Source organism: Rana temporaria, chromosome 3 (assembly GCF_905171775.1).
Source record: "Rana temporaria chromosome 3, aRanTem1.1, whole genome shotgun sequence".
NCBI classification, from domain to species: Eukaryota; Metazoa; Chordata; class Amphibia; order Anura; family Ranidae; genus Rana; species Rana temporaria.
In genome coordinates this window covers 428,405,877-428,421,000 of record NC_053491.1, presented here as the reverse complement: position 1 = coordinate 428,421,000, position 15,124 = coordinate 428,405,877, and the positions used below count along the sequence as shown (strand labels likewise).

General features: G+C 49.4%; 1 protein-coding gene across 4 annotated transcripts in view; it reads right to left on the bottom strand.

Annotated features, from left to right (window-relative positions):
- Positions 1 to 627: 627 nt before the first annotated feature.
- LOC120933212 (CD209 antigen-like protein D) overlaps positions 628 to 15,124 on the bottom strand; it is a 39,954-nt gene continuing 25,457 nt past the window's right edge. For 3 of the 4 annotated variants that reach the window (XM_040346294.1, XM_040346295.1, XM_040346296.1), the window contains 2 exons: positions 11,899 to 12,017; positions 628 to 1,401 (listed from right to left, as the gene is read on the bottom strand). In XM_040346294.1, the coding sequence (XP_040202228.1) occupies positions 1,269 to 1,401; positions 11,899 to 12,017 (252 nt within the window). In that variant the 3' untranslated portion in view covers positions 628 to 1,268. Of the gene's footprint in view, positions 1,402 to 11,889; positions 12,018 to 15,124 lie in introns of all 4 variants that reach the window. The other variant, XM_040346297.1, reaches the window with a different exon arrangement.

Genomic DNA, 15,124 nt, shown 5'->3' with positions numbered 1-15,124 from the left:
TATCTATGTATGTAACAATTTTACTTTTCGCATGTAAACAATTTTACTTGAATAAATTATATACTATACAATTACTGTTATCTTTACTGGCGGAAACGTTACCCACTTCATTTAAAGTCCTGGGGCGAATCCTTTTCTTTATCTTTAAAGCGGATCTCCACTCTAAAGTGGAGTCCCGCTGATCGGCACCCTCCCCCCCTCCGGTGTCACATTTGACACCTTTCAGGGGGGAGGGGGGTGCAGATACCTGTCTACAGACAGGTATCTGCACCCACTTCCGGCCCTACGATACGGGCAAAGGACGGGTTTTTTCTCCGCTTCCCGTCCGTCCCCCGTTGTATGTTGGGAACACTCGGCTCCCAGCACACAGCGGGAGCCAATCGGCGGGCGCAGGGCGACTCGCGCATGCGCCGTAGGGAACCGGGCAGTGAAGCCGGAGCGCTTCACTTCCTGGTTCCCTCACCGTGGATGGAGGGGGGAGCAGCAGGGTGACGAGCGATCGGCTCGTCATCTGCTGCGATCGGCGCTGGACTCCAGGACAGGTAAGTGTCCTTATATTAAAAGTCAGCAGCTGCAGTATTTGTAGCTGCTGGCTTTTAATATATTTGTTTAGTGGCACATCCGCTTTAAATTCATCTGTCAGTGGGGAAGCTCAGCCTTTTTAACCGATCCGAATTTGAATCGTTCTGAAAAGTTGGAATTCATTAGACAATTAATAAATCAAAGGAATTCTAACGAAAAAGAAATAAATTCCAAAACCAAACTAAACAAATTCTATAACAAAACAAAATTAGCAACATAACAAATCTATCAGAAACCAAACTAAACTAAATTTTATGTTCTGCACATGTCTACTCAGGGGTACATCACACAGCAATCCTCCACTGACTACATCCTATCCTGTGTACTTCCCAAACCCCATCAGATGGCTCCAGACTTCATAACCCCCAGCTAGACCATACAGGAAGTCACATGGGCAGGAGGAAGTACATCACAGCAACATTATTTAACTGTTTCACCACCTGCCTACATACAGATGGCAGGATTAAAGGAGTTGAGCTATGCATAGAATAAGTAAGAGTTAGAACCTCTGTCCATTTTTTTACCTGTTGGGAAAATCAGACAGAACAGTTACAAATTAGAATTCTTAGTAAAAGGAACGCAGGAAGATCTGGCAGAGGATCTTGGTGTTGCCTACTTTGTTAAAAGCTAAAAGAAAAATGTCTTGAGTTGGGCTGTAATTTCTTCATGTTTGCGTGAAGCCAGTCTCATATCGGCCTCTTCTCACAGATAGCAAATTGGATTTTATCACACGGAGAATCATTCCATTTTTCAGCAATGGACAATTCAGCACAGTCTTCCTTTTTTTCATAGTCATTTGGCTCTTTATTGTTCCAAAACCTGCCACATGGAAAAACACAATAGGTGAAATCACTAGTTCCCATTATCAGCTAGTGAGCCACATTTTGATTGCTGACAAGTCAAGATTAGCTGATTAAAGTTGAACGATAGGTAAAACTTTTTTTTCATTTTGGATAAAGTAAAGCTGGGTACACACTAAGGCCCGGATTCACGTAGCATTTACGCCGACGTATTCGAGATACGCCGCGTTAGTGTAAATGTGCGCCGTCGTAGCTATGCGCCGTACCCATAGAACTAGATACGCCTGAAAATAGGCTTCCTCCGACCGACGTAACTTTCATACGCCGGCGTATCTTGGGCGCATATTTACGCTGGCCGCAAGGGGCGCTCCCATTGATTTACGCATCGAATATGCAAATGGCAGAGATACGCCGATTCACAAACGTACTTGCGCCCGTCGCAGTTATATATGCCGTTTACGCAAGGCGTACGTCCGGCGTAAAGTTATTCCACATATAGGAGGCGCAACCCAAGGTATGGACCACGGAACAGCCGTCGTATTTTACGTCGTTTACGTAGTACTACGTGAATAGGGCTGGGCGTAGGTTACGTTCAGTGATTCAACGTATCTTAGGTGTTCTTTCCAACGTGATTCTGCGTATGCGCACTGGGAAGCGTCCGCGGGACGGTGCATGCGCCGTTTGTTCGGCCCATCATTTGCATGGGGTCACGGTTCATTTAAATGTATCACGCCCACTTCCACCTACTTTGAATTAGGCCGGCGTACGCCTAGGAATTTACGTTACGCCGGCGCAATGTTGGGAGCAAGTGCTTTGTGAATACAGTGCTTGCCTCTCTGTGTTACGTCGGCGTAGCGCATATGAGATGCGCTACGCCGGCAGAAAGATGCGCCTATGTATCTGAATCCGGCCCTAACAGTTTTTTTTTTTGTGCAACCCAGATGTTTAAAAAAAACTGACAGCTCAGGTTGGAGCCCCTGTACTAACCATGCAAGGTTAGTTCAGCGATCTCCCCGCTGAGCTGTTGTGTCCTGACAGGGGGGTGGCCCCTGCCAGAACACTCTGATCAGTGGTCTCAGCCATTGGCTGAAAGCGCTGAATGGGAGTTGGTCGGCTGCTGGTTTTCCAGCATGCACATCTGACAGAAGCCAGCCGGCTTTTGGTCGGACAGACCAACATACACACTGGGCCGATTGTCGGACGTTTTCTTTTTTTTAACCGCCTGTTGCCATCTGGGTCCCAATGTGGAGATTTACCTTCACTTCCCGTCCTATAGACACAACAGGAAGAGAGAGAATACCCCTGCAAATTAGGTAACAGAGTCATATAAAGCTCTCAAGTTATTGTTTGGCTGATGCTGCTTCACAGAGTATACATTCATTCAATTTTTGGTCAATGTTTATAAGTCATATCACCCACCAGCCACTTACATCTTTTGGAAATTGCCACAATGCTGTTCATTTACTAAAAGCATAGAGACTGTTCACTTAACCAGTTGCTGATCTGAGCCATAGCTGAATGATGGCTACAGCAAATAACTCTGGGAAGCCCCAGGAATGTCCATGACCGCCAGGTCTTCAAGACCTGGCGCATCACGGATCGGAGTAAAGGGCCAATGACAGCGGCCCTTTACCACCTGATCCCACTGTCCAATGATGGGGTGTGATCACTTGTAAACAAACCGGGACATGTCCGGTTTCCGCTCCTCCCATCTCCTCATGCTGATCGGTACTGTGTGTTCAACAGCACTGTGGGCTGGATCTGAAGTGCCCACAGTGCTGATCTGTGCTTATTCATGCTCCATCCATGGCTCATCCTTGCTCTATCCATGCCTCATCCATCCCCATTCATGCCTCTTCCATCCCCATTCATGGCTCATCCATCCACATCCATGGCTCATCCATCCTCATCCATGGCTCATCCATCCTCATTCATTGCTCATCCATTGCTCATCCATCCCCATCCATGGCTCATCCATCCCTATCCATGGCTCATTTATTCTCATCCATCCCCATCCATGGCTCATTCATGCTCACCCATCCCCACCCATGGCGTATTCATGCTCATCCATGACACATCAGTGATCATCTGTGCCACATCCATGCCACATCAGTGCTCATCAGTGCCACATCACTGCTCATCCATGCCACATCAGTGCTAATCCGTGCCACATCAGTGATCATCAATGCCACATCAGTGATCATCCATGCCACATCAGTGTGACTATGATGTGGCATGGATGATCACTGATGTGGCATGGGTGAGCAGTGATAATAAAAAAGTGGTAATGCACAAGGTCGGTGCGCCCTCCTTTCTTTTCTTTTTGTTTTAGCCTTACGAACACCCTTTGTTCTGTGGAGGGCTGCAAGACTTCAGACTTTGCCGTTAGACTATAATGCTGTACCCGGTTTGGCGAAACACCAGAGCGCAGGAGGTTTTTGTGTTTTTGCTGTGTTTACATCATGTAGACAGAAACAGGAAGAGAACACAAACAAGTGCATACATAGATACAGAGAGTACTTCCTCTCATATCGTAGAATGCATACACTATATATATATATATATATATATATATATAATATATATATATATACCACACACACCAATGAGTGCGCAATCCTAAAGGTGAGAAAATATTTTACAAAAAAATTTGAATGTTTAGTCCTGTAACGGTCATCACCGTTTACGATATCCCATTCCATCAACCACGACAGCTTATCTGACACTCCAACCATCCAACAGACATGATCCATTCAATTTCCCCAGAAATAACGAGACCGACAAGCTCTGTTACTGGTTTCAAAATGCGTGCATCATACTGCGGCCAGTACCTTACATGGATGGAGGGGAGGATCTTCCCCTGGTGTTGCTGCTGAAGAGCTAGCGCTTCCTTCCACAGTTGGCAACAAATCACATCTGACCATCCCAGCAGGGCCTCCTCTGATACTGGTCCTCTGTGCTGTATCCGCTTCTCTTGTAACCTCCTTTTGAATTCCTCTTCCATGGAGACTGGTATCTGTACCTCTCCTCTCTCTTCAGTTGGTGCAGCTGTGACTTCTGCTGCTGCAGCACCTCTTTGATGTAGCCAAGTGGCATCCACAGCCGCTATAACCAGGTCTATGATCTCCGGTGGAGGATTAGGACCATACTGTGCCAGTCCTCATTTAACAGTCCGATCAAAACTTTCTTCCTCGGGTGTCCTGTCTGTTACGCTGGGCCTTTCAGCTCTATCCATTTTGACAAGTTCTGCAATAATGTCCCTTTTCTTACGGTTGCTGGCCGGTCTGCCCCGGCTCTCCAGTAAGTCCATGATAGAAGAGAGCTTCAGCCGTTCATACTGTGGGCCAGATTCAAATAGGAGATACGACGGCGTATCTCCTGATACGCCGTCGTATCTCTAAGGCCGGCCGGTCGTATCTATGCGACTGATTCATAGAATCAGTTACGCATAGATATCCCTAAGATCCGACAGGTGTAAGTGACTTACAACGTCGGATCTTAGGCTGCAATTCCAGGCCGGCGCTAGGTGGCGCTTCTGTGTCTTTTACGCGTCGAATATGCAAATTAGCATTTACGCCGATTCAGAAACGAACGACCGCCCGGCGGTTTTTTTTTACGTCGTTTGCTTTCAGCTTTTTCCGGCAGAAAGTTACCCCTGGGTATAGCAGGGGTAAGTGCGGCGTATTCTATGTTAAGTATGGCCGTCGTTCCCGCGCCGAGTTTTGAATTTTTACGTTGCTTGCGTAAGTCGATTCAGAATACGGTCGTACGCAAGTTACGCTCACGCCGAAACCAATGATGTCCTAGCGACGTCATTTGGAGTAATGCACGCTGGGAAAAATCGGACGGCGCATGCGCTGTTGAATCGGCGCGGGGACGCGCCTGGTTTAAATTGTAGCTGCCCCCTAGCCACGGAATTTGAATTCCGCTGGGGGATTTACGATACGCCGCCGCAAGTTTTGAGGTAAGTGCTTTCTGAATTAAGCACTTGCCTCAAAAACTTGCACCGGCGGATTGTAAATCAGATAGGTTACGCGGATCTAAAGATCCGCTAACCTATCTGAATCTAGCCCTGTGTCTCCATTGTCCTGTGTCCTTGTAGCTGTTTCTCTGGCGATGGAAACATCTCACTGCTGTGCCACCACTGTAACGGTCACCACCGTTTACTATTTCCATTCCATCAACCACGACAGCTTATCTGACACTCCAACCATCCAACAGACATCAGACACGATCCATCCCATTTCCCAGAATAAACGAGACATACGCTCTGTTCTCTGGTTTCAAAATGTATGAATGAACACTTTTAATGGTTCTTTAGCTTTCTTATATACAGTACAAATATGTTATAGTAATCAAAGGAACAAAGACACACTCCACCCACACATCACACAATGGGGCTTCAATCACATTCTTTTAGATAATGACATTCAGGTGAGTTAATTATCCTCCAGACGTTCTGTCTCCGACAAGTTCCCCTCACCTGTTACACAAAACCCATTCCTTTACTAAATATAATTGACATGCTAATTCCCTACCCCTGAAAGGAGACATCTGACCTTTCAGACTTAATTAGTACAATGGACACAGAACAGTATTAGCATCACACAATGGAATGTCTAGGAGCAGACGCAATTAACACCTCAAAAGCATGTGTCCCCCCATTGAATGAAAACATTCCATTTGGAGTCAGACTTTAACAACTTGTAATATGTCCAGATCTCCTGCAATATATGAATTATCATTTATCAGTCACCCTATGCCCAAAAGGGGCACAGGGTGACCCTAAAGTTGACCCAAGAGTCACTAGTGACGCTGGCACAGGAGTACCCCCCATCCTTCAAAAGTCTCTGGGTGTCACGGGTCATTCCGTTACAAGTCTATAAGTGCTTTAGTGTAAATTTGTGAATATCCGTGATTTTTAATGATATATCCTCTCACATCAAATTAAAAATCAAGCCTCTTACCAGCAGGGATGGATCCCAAATTATAGGGATTAAACATGCTTGGTTGTAATTGAAAACAACTGCGATGTTCCACTCCCTCAGCTCCACCAAGAGACCTTCCTCTTGTTGTACTAGAAACTTCGCCCGGATATGGAAATACTTCCAATATACTTCCAACTCCACCGATAATCCTGTTATCGGCTCGCCAGCACAGGAAGATATTAAGAAGGGAGAACCTTCATGGTGCAGTATGAAAACAAGCGTTTGATTAAACACATTCCCATTGCACTTTACAGAAAAAATGAAGAAATCAAACAAACACAGCCATGGAACTCATCCTGCGGCTGGTGCGTGGTGACGTCACAGAGCCGCGGCCACCGAGAGGCCGCCAGGCTGCAAGTCTCGCCGCTCATCTAGCCTCTCCGCGGCCGCCCGGTTGGACGTTAACACACGGCCGGGGGGCATGACTGCGAGGAGATAGGAGCCAGAGCAGACACCTGCTGCTGCTACAACACCGGCCGTATAGCAGAAAACCTGATTTCAGCCTGTAACCTGGATAGGAGGAGCAGTGGGGGCAGCTGCATATAAATATTTTTTTATATGCAGCCGCCCCCACTGCTCCTCCTACACCTCTCATACTCTTTGCCTCCTCGTGATCTCCCCAGTGCTCTCTGCCACCCCCCCCCCCCCCAGGGCTCTCTGCCACCCCCAGTGCTCTCAACCTCCCCCCAGTGCTCTCACCCTCCCCCCAGGGCTCTCTCCCACCCCCAGTGCTCTGCACCTCCCTCCATGCTCTCTGCCACCCCCCAAGTGCTCTCTGCCACCCCCAGTGCTCTCTGCCACCCCCCCAGTGCTCTCCACCACCCCCCAGTGCTCTCTGCCACCCTCCAGTACTCTCAGCCACCCCCCCAGTGCTCTCTGCCACCCCCCAGTGCTCTCTTCCACCCCTCAGTGCTCTCAACCTCCCCCCAGGGCTCTCCGCCACCCCCCAGTGCTCTCCGCCTCCCCCAGCGCTCTCTGCCACCCTCTTAGTGCTCTCCGCCACCCCCCCCCCCAGTGCTCTCCGCCCCCCAGTGCTCTCTGCCACCCCTCAGTGCTCTCAACCTCCCCCCAGGGCTCTCCACCACCCCCCAGGGCTCTCCGCCGACCCCAGTGCTCTCCGCCTCCCCCAGTGCTCTCTGCCACCCCCCAGTGCTCTTCGCCACCCCCCAGTGCTCTTAACCTCCACCCAGGGCTCTCAACCTCACCCCAGGGCTCTCTGCCACCCCCCCCAGTGTTCTACACCTCCCTCCATGCTCTCTGCTACCCCAAGCGCTCTCAACCTCCCCCAGGGCTCTCCGCCACCCCCCAGTGCTCTCCGACTCCCCCAGTGCTCTCTGCCACCCCCAGTGCTCTCAACCTCCCCTCCAGTGCTCTCTGCCACCCCCCAGTGCTCTCAACCTCCCCCAAGTGCTCTCCACCACCACCCCAGTGCTCTCTGCCACCCCCAGTGCTCTCTGCCCCCCCTCCAGTGCTCTCAACCTCCCCTCCAGTGCTCTCTAGTCTCTACCTTCCCCCCAGTGCTCTCAACCTTCCCCCCAGTGCTCTCCACCTCCCCCAGTGCTCTCTGCCCCCCCCAGGGCTCTCCGCCACCCCCAGGGCTCTCTACCACCCCCCAGTGCTTTCAACCTCCCCACCAGTTCTCTCTGCCACCCCCTAGTGCTCTCAACTTCCCCCAGGCTCTCAACCTCCCCCCAGGGCTCTCTGCCACCCCTAGTGCTCTTTTCCACCCCCCTGGTGCTCTTTGTCACCCCCTCCAGTGTTCTCCAACACCCCCATGCTCTCTGCCACCCCCCCAGTGCTCTCCAACTCCCTCCATGCTCTCTGCCACCCCCCAGTGCTCTCAACCTCCACCCAGGGCTCTCTGCCACCCCCCAGGGCTCTCTGCCACCCCTAGTGCTCTCCGCCACCCCCATGCTCTCTGCCACCCCCCTAGTGCTCTTTGACACCGCCCTCCAGTGTTCTCCACCACCCCCATGCTCTCTGTCACCCCCCAGTGCTCTCTGCCACCCCCCAGGGCTCTCCACCCCCCCATGCTCTCTGCCGCCCCCAGTGATCTCCACCTCCCCCCATGCGCTCTGTCACCCCCCCAGTGCTCTCTGCCACCCCCCAGTGCTCTCCACCTCCCCCCATGCTCTCTGCCGCCCCCAGTGCTCTCCACCTCCCCCCATGCTCTCCACCACCCTCCCTGTGCTCTACACCTCTCCCCATGCTCTCTGCCGCCCCCAGTGCTCTCCACCTTCCTGCATTCTCTCCACCGCCCTCCCTGTGCTCTCCACCGCCCTCCCTGTGCTCTCCATCGCCCTCCCGGTGCTCTCCACCTCCCTGCATGCTCTCCACCTGCCCCTATGTTCTCTGCCGGAGGTGCCGGTTAGCATGTCATGGCCTGCTCAATCCAAAAATGCCCGGGTCTATTTTTTGTCCCAGCCCGGGCCTGAGCTCCACCCAGATTGTACCATGAAGCTTCTCCCATCTTAACCACTTGCCGACCTCCTCATATACATATACGTCAGCAGAATGGCACGGACAGGCACATGTAAGTACCTGTACGTGCTCTGCTTGACGTGGGTCGGGGGTCCGATCGGGACCCCCCCGGTACATGCGGCGGTCGGGTTCCCTCAGGGAGCGATCCGGGACGACGGCGCGGCTATTCGTTTATAGCCGCCCCGTCGCGATCGCTCCCCGGAGCTGAAGAACGGGGAGAGCCGTATGTAAACACGGCTTCCCCGTGCTTCACTGTGGCGGCGCATCGATCGAGTGATCCCTTTTATTAGGGAGACTCGATCGATGATGTCAGTCCTACAGCCACACCCCCCTACAGTTGTAGACACACACTAGGTGAACCCTAAATGTTACAGCGCCCCTTGTGGTTAACTCCCAAACTGCAACTGTCATTTTCACAATAAAGAATGCAATTTAAATGCATTTTTTGCTGTGAAAATGACAATGGTCCCAAAAATGTGTCAAAATTGTCTGAAGTGTCCGCCTTAATGTCGCAGTCACGAAAAAAATCGCTGATCGCCGCCATTAGTAGTAAAAAAAATAAAAAAAATAAAAATGCAATAAAACTATCCCCTATTTTGTAAACGCTATAAATTTTGCGCAAACCAACCGATAAACGATTATTGCGATTTTATTTACCAAAAATAGGTAGAAGAATACGTATCGGCCTAAACTGAGGAAAAAAAATGTATATATGTTTTTGGGGGATATTTATTATAGCAAAAAGTAGAAAATATTGCATTTTTTTCAAAATTGTCGCTCTATTTTTGTTTATAGCGCAAAAACTAAAAACCTCAGATGTGATCAAATACCACCAAAAGAAAGCTCTATTTGTGGGGAAAAAAGGACGCCAATTTTGTTTGGGAGCCACGTCACAAGACCGCGCAATTGTCTGTTAAAGCGACGCAGTCCCGAACTGTAAAAACACCTTGGGTCTTTAGGCAGCATATTGGTCCGGTCCTTAAGTGGTTAATATTGTCCTGTGCTGGCGAGCACATAACAGTATTATCGGTGGAGTTGGGAGTATATTGGAAGTATTTCCATATCCAGGCAAAGTTACTAATACAACAAGAGGAAGGAGTGGAACATCGCAGTGGTTTTCAATTACAACCAAGCGTGTTTGATCCCTGTAATTTGGGATCCATCCCTTCTGGTAAGAGGCTTGATTTTTCATTTTTTGAGGATATATCATAAGAAAGCACGGATATTGACAAATTTACACAAAAGCACTTGTGGACTAATCATTTGAAAATTTAAATGGACCTTATTTTTGTAAAATATTTTTTCACCTTTAGGATTGCGCACTCATTGGTATATATATCCCAACCCTTTCCTAGGACGAGATATGGGTCCTCCTGAACCTGGAGTGATCAATGGGGAAGAAGAATTTAAAGTAGAAGCAATCATGGATTGTAGAAGGAAAAAGAACCAAATTAAATTCCTGATCAAATGGAAGGGGTATGGACCAGAAGAGAATATGTGGGAGCCTGAAGGTAATATCCACACTAAGAGACTGATCCAATCCTACAAAAGGGACCCACCCTGAGAAATTGGCCCGGTTGGGCATCCAGAGGCTGCCCCTTGGGGGGGGGGGCAATGTCAGGAAAGGCTTGCTGGGAGCAACAGTTCTGCACAAGCTGATGCGCGATTGCGGTTGCCTATGCGCATGCATGTGCAATCCCCGGCGCCAGGCGGGCTATTTAAACTCAGCTGTTACACTGAAGCTCTTTTGTCTGATCTACAGCGTTCCCTGTGAGTTACCTGCTTATCTGATCTGTTCCTGTGATTTCCCAGCTTGCCCTTTGACTACCTCTGCTATCCGCCTGCATCTGTCCCCATTCTGTCCACGACCTTGCACCTGCCTTATCCTCTGGTTCATCCCTGCCTGCCTGTTACTGACCCGGCTTATCCAGTGATTCTGCTCTTGTCTCCTGCATCTGTTCCAGTACTGTCTGTCTGTGTATGACCCGGCCTGCCTGACCTTCCTGAGTTCCAGTTCTCGGAACCTCCTCTCTGTATTCTGTGAGTGGCTTCCTGACACAAGCCTGTTCAGGTCTTCAGCAAAGTCTACTGTCTCCAGTCTGCTGTCTCCAGTCTGCTGTCTCTCAGCCACAGCATCATCCGAAACTACAGGCCAACCTCCCAGCTGTTGATCCTGCCAGGCACTCGTGCTACCCTGTACTTCCGCGCCTCCTGTTCACTCTATCAGGGGGCGCGAGTCAGGGGCGTAAGAGAGGCCTTCCTCTGCATATCGGGCTCATCTACTAGGTACGTGACACACCCCTTTAGTAACTTCAGATCAGGCAGAAGCAACGTTTCAAAAGCTTTGCTTGAATAAATTAACATGATGATATGTATAGATAACTGTCTGAAATAAAGTGCAGTCAATTCACTTTCATCCCTAGTCCCATGCAACTTCAGGCTTGTGAATGCCTCAGCATACCTGCATAGGAATGAGTTCATTCTTGGCAGAGTCCATGGATGGTATCTTTAGGAAGAACTGCAAGTTCCAGCAATCTTCTTACATTGCAGAAGGCTCCTGAAAAGAAGGCGAGTAGCAGCTTTTCTGGAATCGGCAACAGGAACATTCTCCATCCTGCTGGCTGTGTGTGTTTTATCTCCCATACATACTGTGTGTGTGTGTGTCTGGGCAGAGTCTTCCTCCCTTTTAGTTACAGCACAGGGAGAACGAGACAGATCTTGGCAAAAAGGTGGGAAACAGGTTAACCATTACCTGCCTATACATGTTGTATGCAAACCTCAAGTTGTCCATTGGGTTGCCCAGGAAGCATGCACAGACACTTTATAAGATCCTGTGCAGTGATGAGACGATGGTGCTTATAATGGGTAGAACTCTGATCTGACATCACTGCAATTCGGTCTTGGTTTTTACAGAACTCTTTAAAAATGTAATGCTAAAAACTGTATATACCACAATGATGAATGTATAGATTCTGATTACTGGTTCTTAAACTGTGGTATGCACTTACGGCATTATACTGTAATTAAAGAATACATACATAACTTACTGGTATGATGGTGGTGAGTTTAACAAAGTACCATCAACCCATTGAAATGTGCCTTCAGTCTTCTCATCTGTCAAACCAATCCAATATGTTTTCTTATTAATATGCTGGTTCAGGAATTCCTATGTAAGAAGAGAGATGCCCATAAATAATTGAATGTATGATTACACACGCAACTAAGTCCACAAAACTTTACAGTGTATTTTTAGACATTGCCCAAATATACCCCTCTACCGGCATTATTTTATTCTTCCACCTTGGTCATATAGTAAGAAACAGCTTGCATTGCTCCTCATAACATCCTCAGCATGTACTGTAAAATTTTAGCTGGGGCATATTGCTAGAAGCTCAGGGCCAGATTCACAAAGCACTTACGCTGACTTATCTCGAGATGCGCAGCGTAATTTAAATTTGCGCCGCGCGTATCTTTGCGCCTGATCCTCAAAACGAGATACGCCTGAAATCCAGGTTTTTCCGTCCTACCTAAAATAATTACACCTGCGCTTCTTCGCACGCAAAATACGCTAGACACACCACTGTTTTGATAGGCAAAGATGCAAATGAGGGAGATAAGGCGATCCACAAAATTAAGTGTGTGCGGCGTAGATTACGCCCTGTGCGCTTCTGTTAGTTTCATGGTGTAAAATTACACTTTATAAAAGGTGCCCTAATTTTACACCAGCCGTGTAAAGGTCAGCTAAAGCAACACCATTAAGGAAGAGCTGAGCACACACACTTGCAGGACAACAGTCTGTATGCCAACATGCCAGGGGCATCCATGCTCATAACTATACTAGTGACTTTAGTAACCGAGGGTACCCCCTCTTCTGAGGGAACAGCAGTCAGGAGACGCCTCGCAGAATGCATCTTTGCACAGTAAACACACACATTAATCATGTCACAATAAGAATGCATGCATGCACACCCACTGTGATCCCTAGCACAGACACATCACATGCACATCTAATTGGATTAGATCCAAGTACCCCCAATGGTACTTGGGAGCAGTAATGCCACGCCACGGCTCCAATTATGTCACTGTGCATTCATACACCTTTCACATGGACCTGGGATCACTTCTCCCTGGTCCTGGGGATCCCTACTCCACCAAAACTGAGGGTGACACCCTTATTTAATCAGGAATGCCACCCCCACATTCACACATCATTCACACACATAAAACAAATCATAAGTACAGTATACTAAAAAAAAAAAAATCTAAAATCAAAAGTAACCCCAAAAATTAACGGCGGCGGCGTGAGCTACGCCTGGGCCGCCCACGGGCACGGGCACGGCCCACCAGGGGAGACTCCTGGGGGGGGGTGAGCAGGGGAAGGAGGAGACTCATGGGGGGGTGAGCAGGGGAAGGAGGAGCCTCCCCTGGTGACTGCCCTCCTGCTGGCCTGCCCTCCAAGGCCACTGCTATCCTGGTCAGACTGAGATTAAGGGCAGCCGTATTGGCCTGGACAGCCCGGGTGTTGTCCTGGACAGCCTGGGTCAGGGCACTCACCTCCTGGGCCACGCCTGTTGTGGCGGTCTGCAGGTCACAAAAGCATGTGATGACCGCCAAGGAGTTTGTGGCCACATCAGTGATTGACTCCTTAATTGAACCCAGGCTGTCCTCTATCTGGGTCAGAGTCTGCTTGATCTGACCCAGATGGCGGGGTCTGCCGGGCATTGTCCCTCTGCAGACTGGCCAGCAGAACCTCGGCCACCCCCCTGGTCCTCTGGGTCGCCATCCTGCCTGCAGCTGAGTCTTGTGGCCTGGGAGGAGGGGAGAGAGAGACCCTTGTGGGTGGAGGCCTGTTGGGGGAGGAGTGGGAGGGGCTACCCCTGATGGTGGCCTGACTGCTGCCAGCCTCAGGGGTAGCCTCAGGGGGAAACACATCCGAGGCCAAAAGGACTTCCCTGGCAATGTATATATCTTCATCCTCAGCCTCCACCCCTTCATCCTCCTCCCCCTCAACCTCCTCATGAGGGGAGGTGTGGCCACTCCCCTCCCCTGGGGAATCCTGCCATTCTTGGGACTCTTCTGCAGCCTGTTGTCCTGGGGATGGTGCATCCTGGCCTGATGGCCCAGCAACCTCCTGGCCTGATGGCCCAGCAACCTCCTGGACTGATGGCCCAGCAATCTCCTGGCCATCTGTGGAGGACACAAAACATTCACAGGTTGGAGGATCCACACACTTGGCACATCTTCCCTTCCCCCACCCACACATGCTAATCACCAGATAGAAAAACCCAAAAATTACCTTTCCTCACAGGATAATCAGATTGAAAGCCAGGCAGGCCCACCACCTGCTGTGGGTGGAAGCACCGGCCACTGCCCATTCCTCCTCAGACAGCCTGACGGAGCAGGGTGGGCCTCCTCCAGTGCCCGTGGCATGAGCATTGATCTTGGCCATCTTGTCACGGACCAGGCTCTTAAGATCGTTTATCTTCTTTTGAATCCCACTGGGGGTCCTCGTCTCCCCCCCCCCCGCCGCATTGATCTTATCAGTAATTTTTTGAATGATCGCCTTCCTCCTGGCCGGGGGGGTGTTCCGGCTTTCAGGGCCATGCAAATAACGCCCATATCGGGTGATGGCCCTAGCAAGAATCTGCTTTTCTGCGAAGGAAAAATTTAACTTCCTGCGCTTCGGTGCCATAACAACCAACACTCAGCACCAACCAAAAACAAACACAACAAACAAACACAAATACTCACAGGACAAACACACACAAAAAGCAAACACAACAAACACAAATACTCACACAACAAACACACACAAAAATCAAACCACACAAGCAGACAGCTAATACAAATTCAAAAACAAACTCCGAAAAAACAAACAGAAAAAAAACTCAGAAAAAAAAACAATCAGCAAAAAACAAACACGGAAAAAACAAACAGAAAATACACTCAGAAAAAAAACACAGCTACTACACTCTACTACTCCTCCAAATCTTTTAACTAACACTAAACTCACCAACACACGCCAACAGACGACAGAGCAAAAGCAACTTGCTCTAGGAAAGGGGAACACAGGGATGTACTTTTGCAAGGGAAGTGTGTTTGTCTGGGGCTATTTATACACAGGGCGATTCTCAAACTAAGTACGCTTGGCCTTTTTCCTATCTCACTGATTGTGCCGGGCCAAGTTCTGCACATGCCCAGTGAGGTGCAGATTCGTGCGCGCATGCGCAGTACGGCCAGCCCTTTATTTGCATGGGGTCACGGCTCATTACA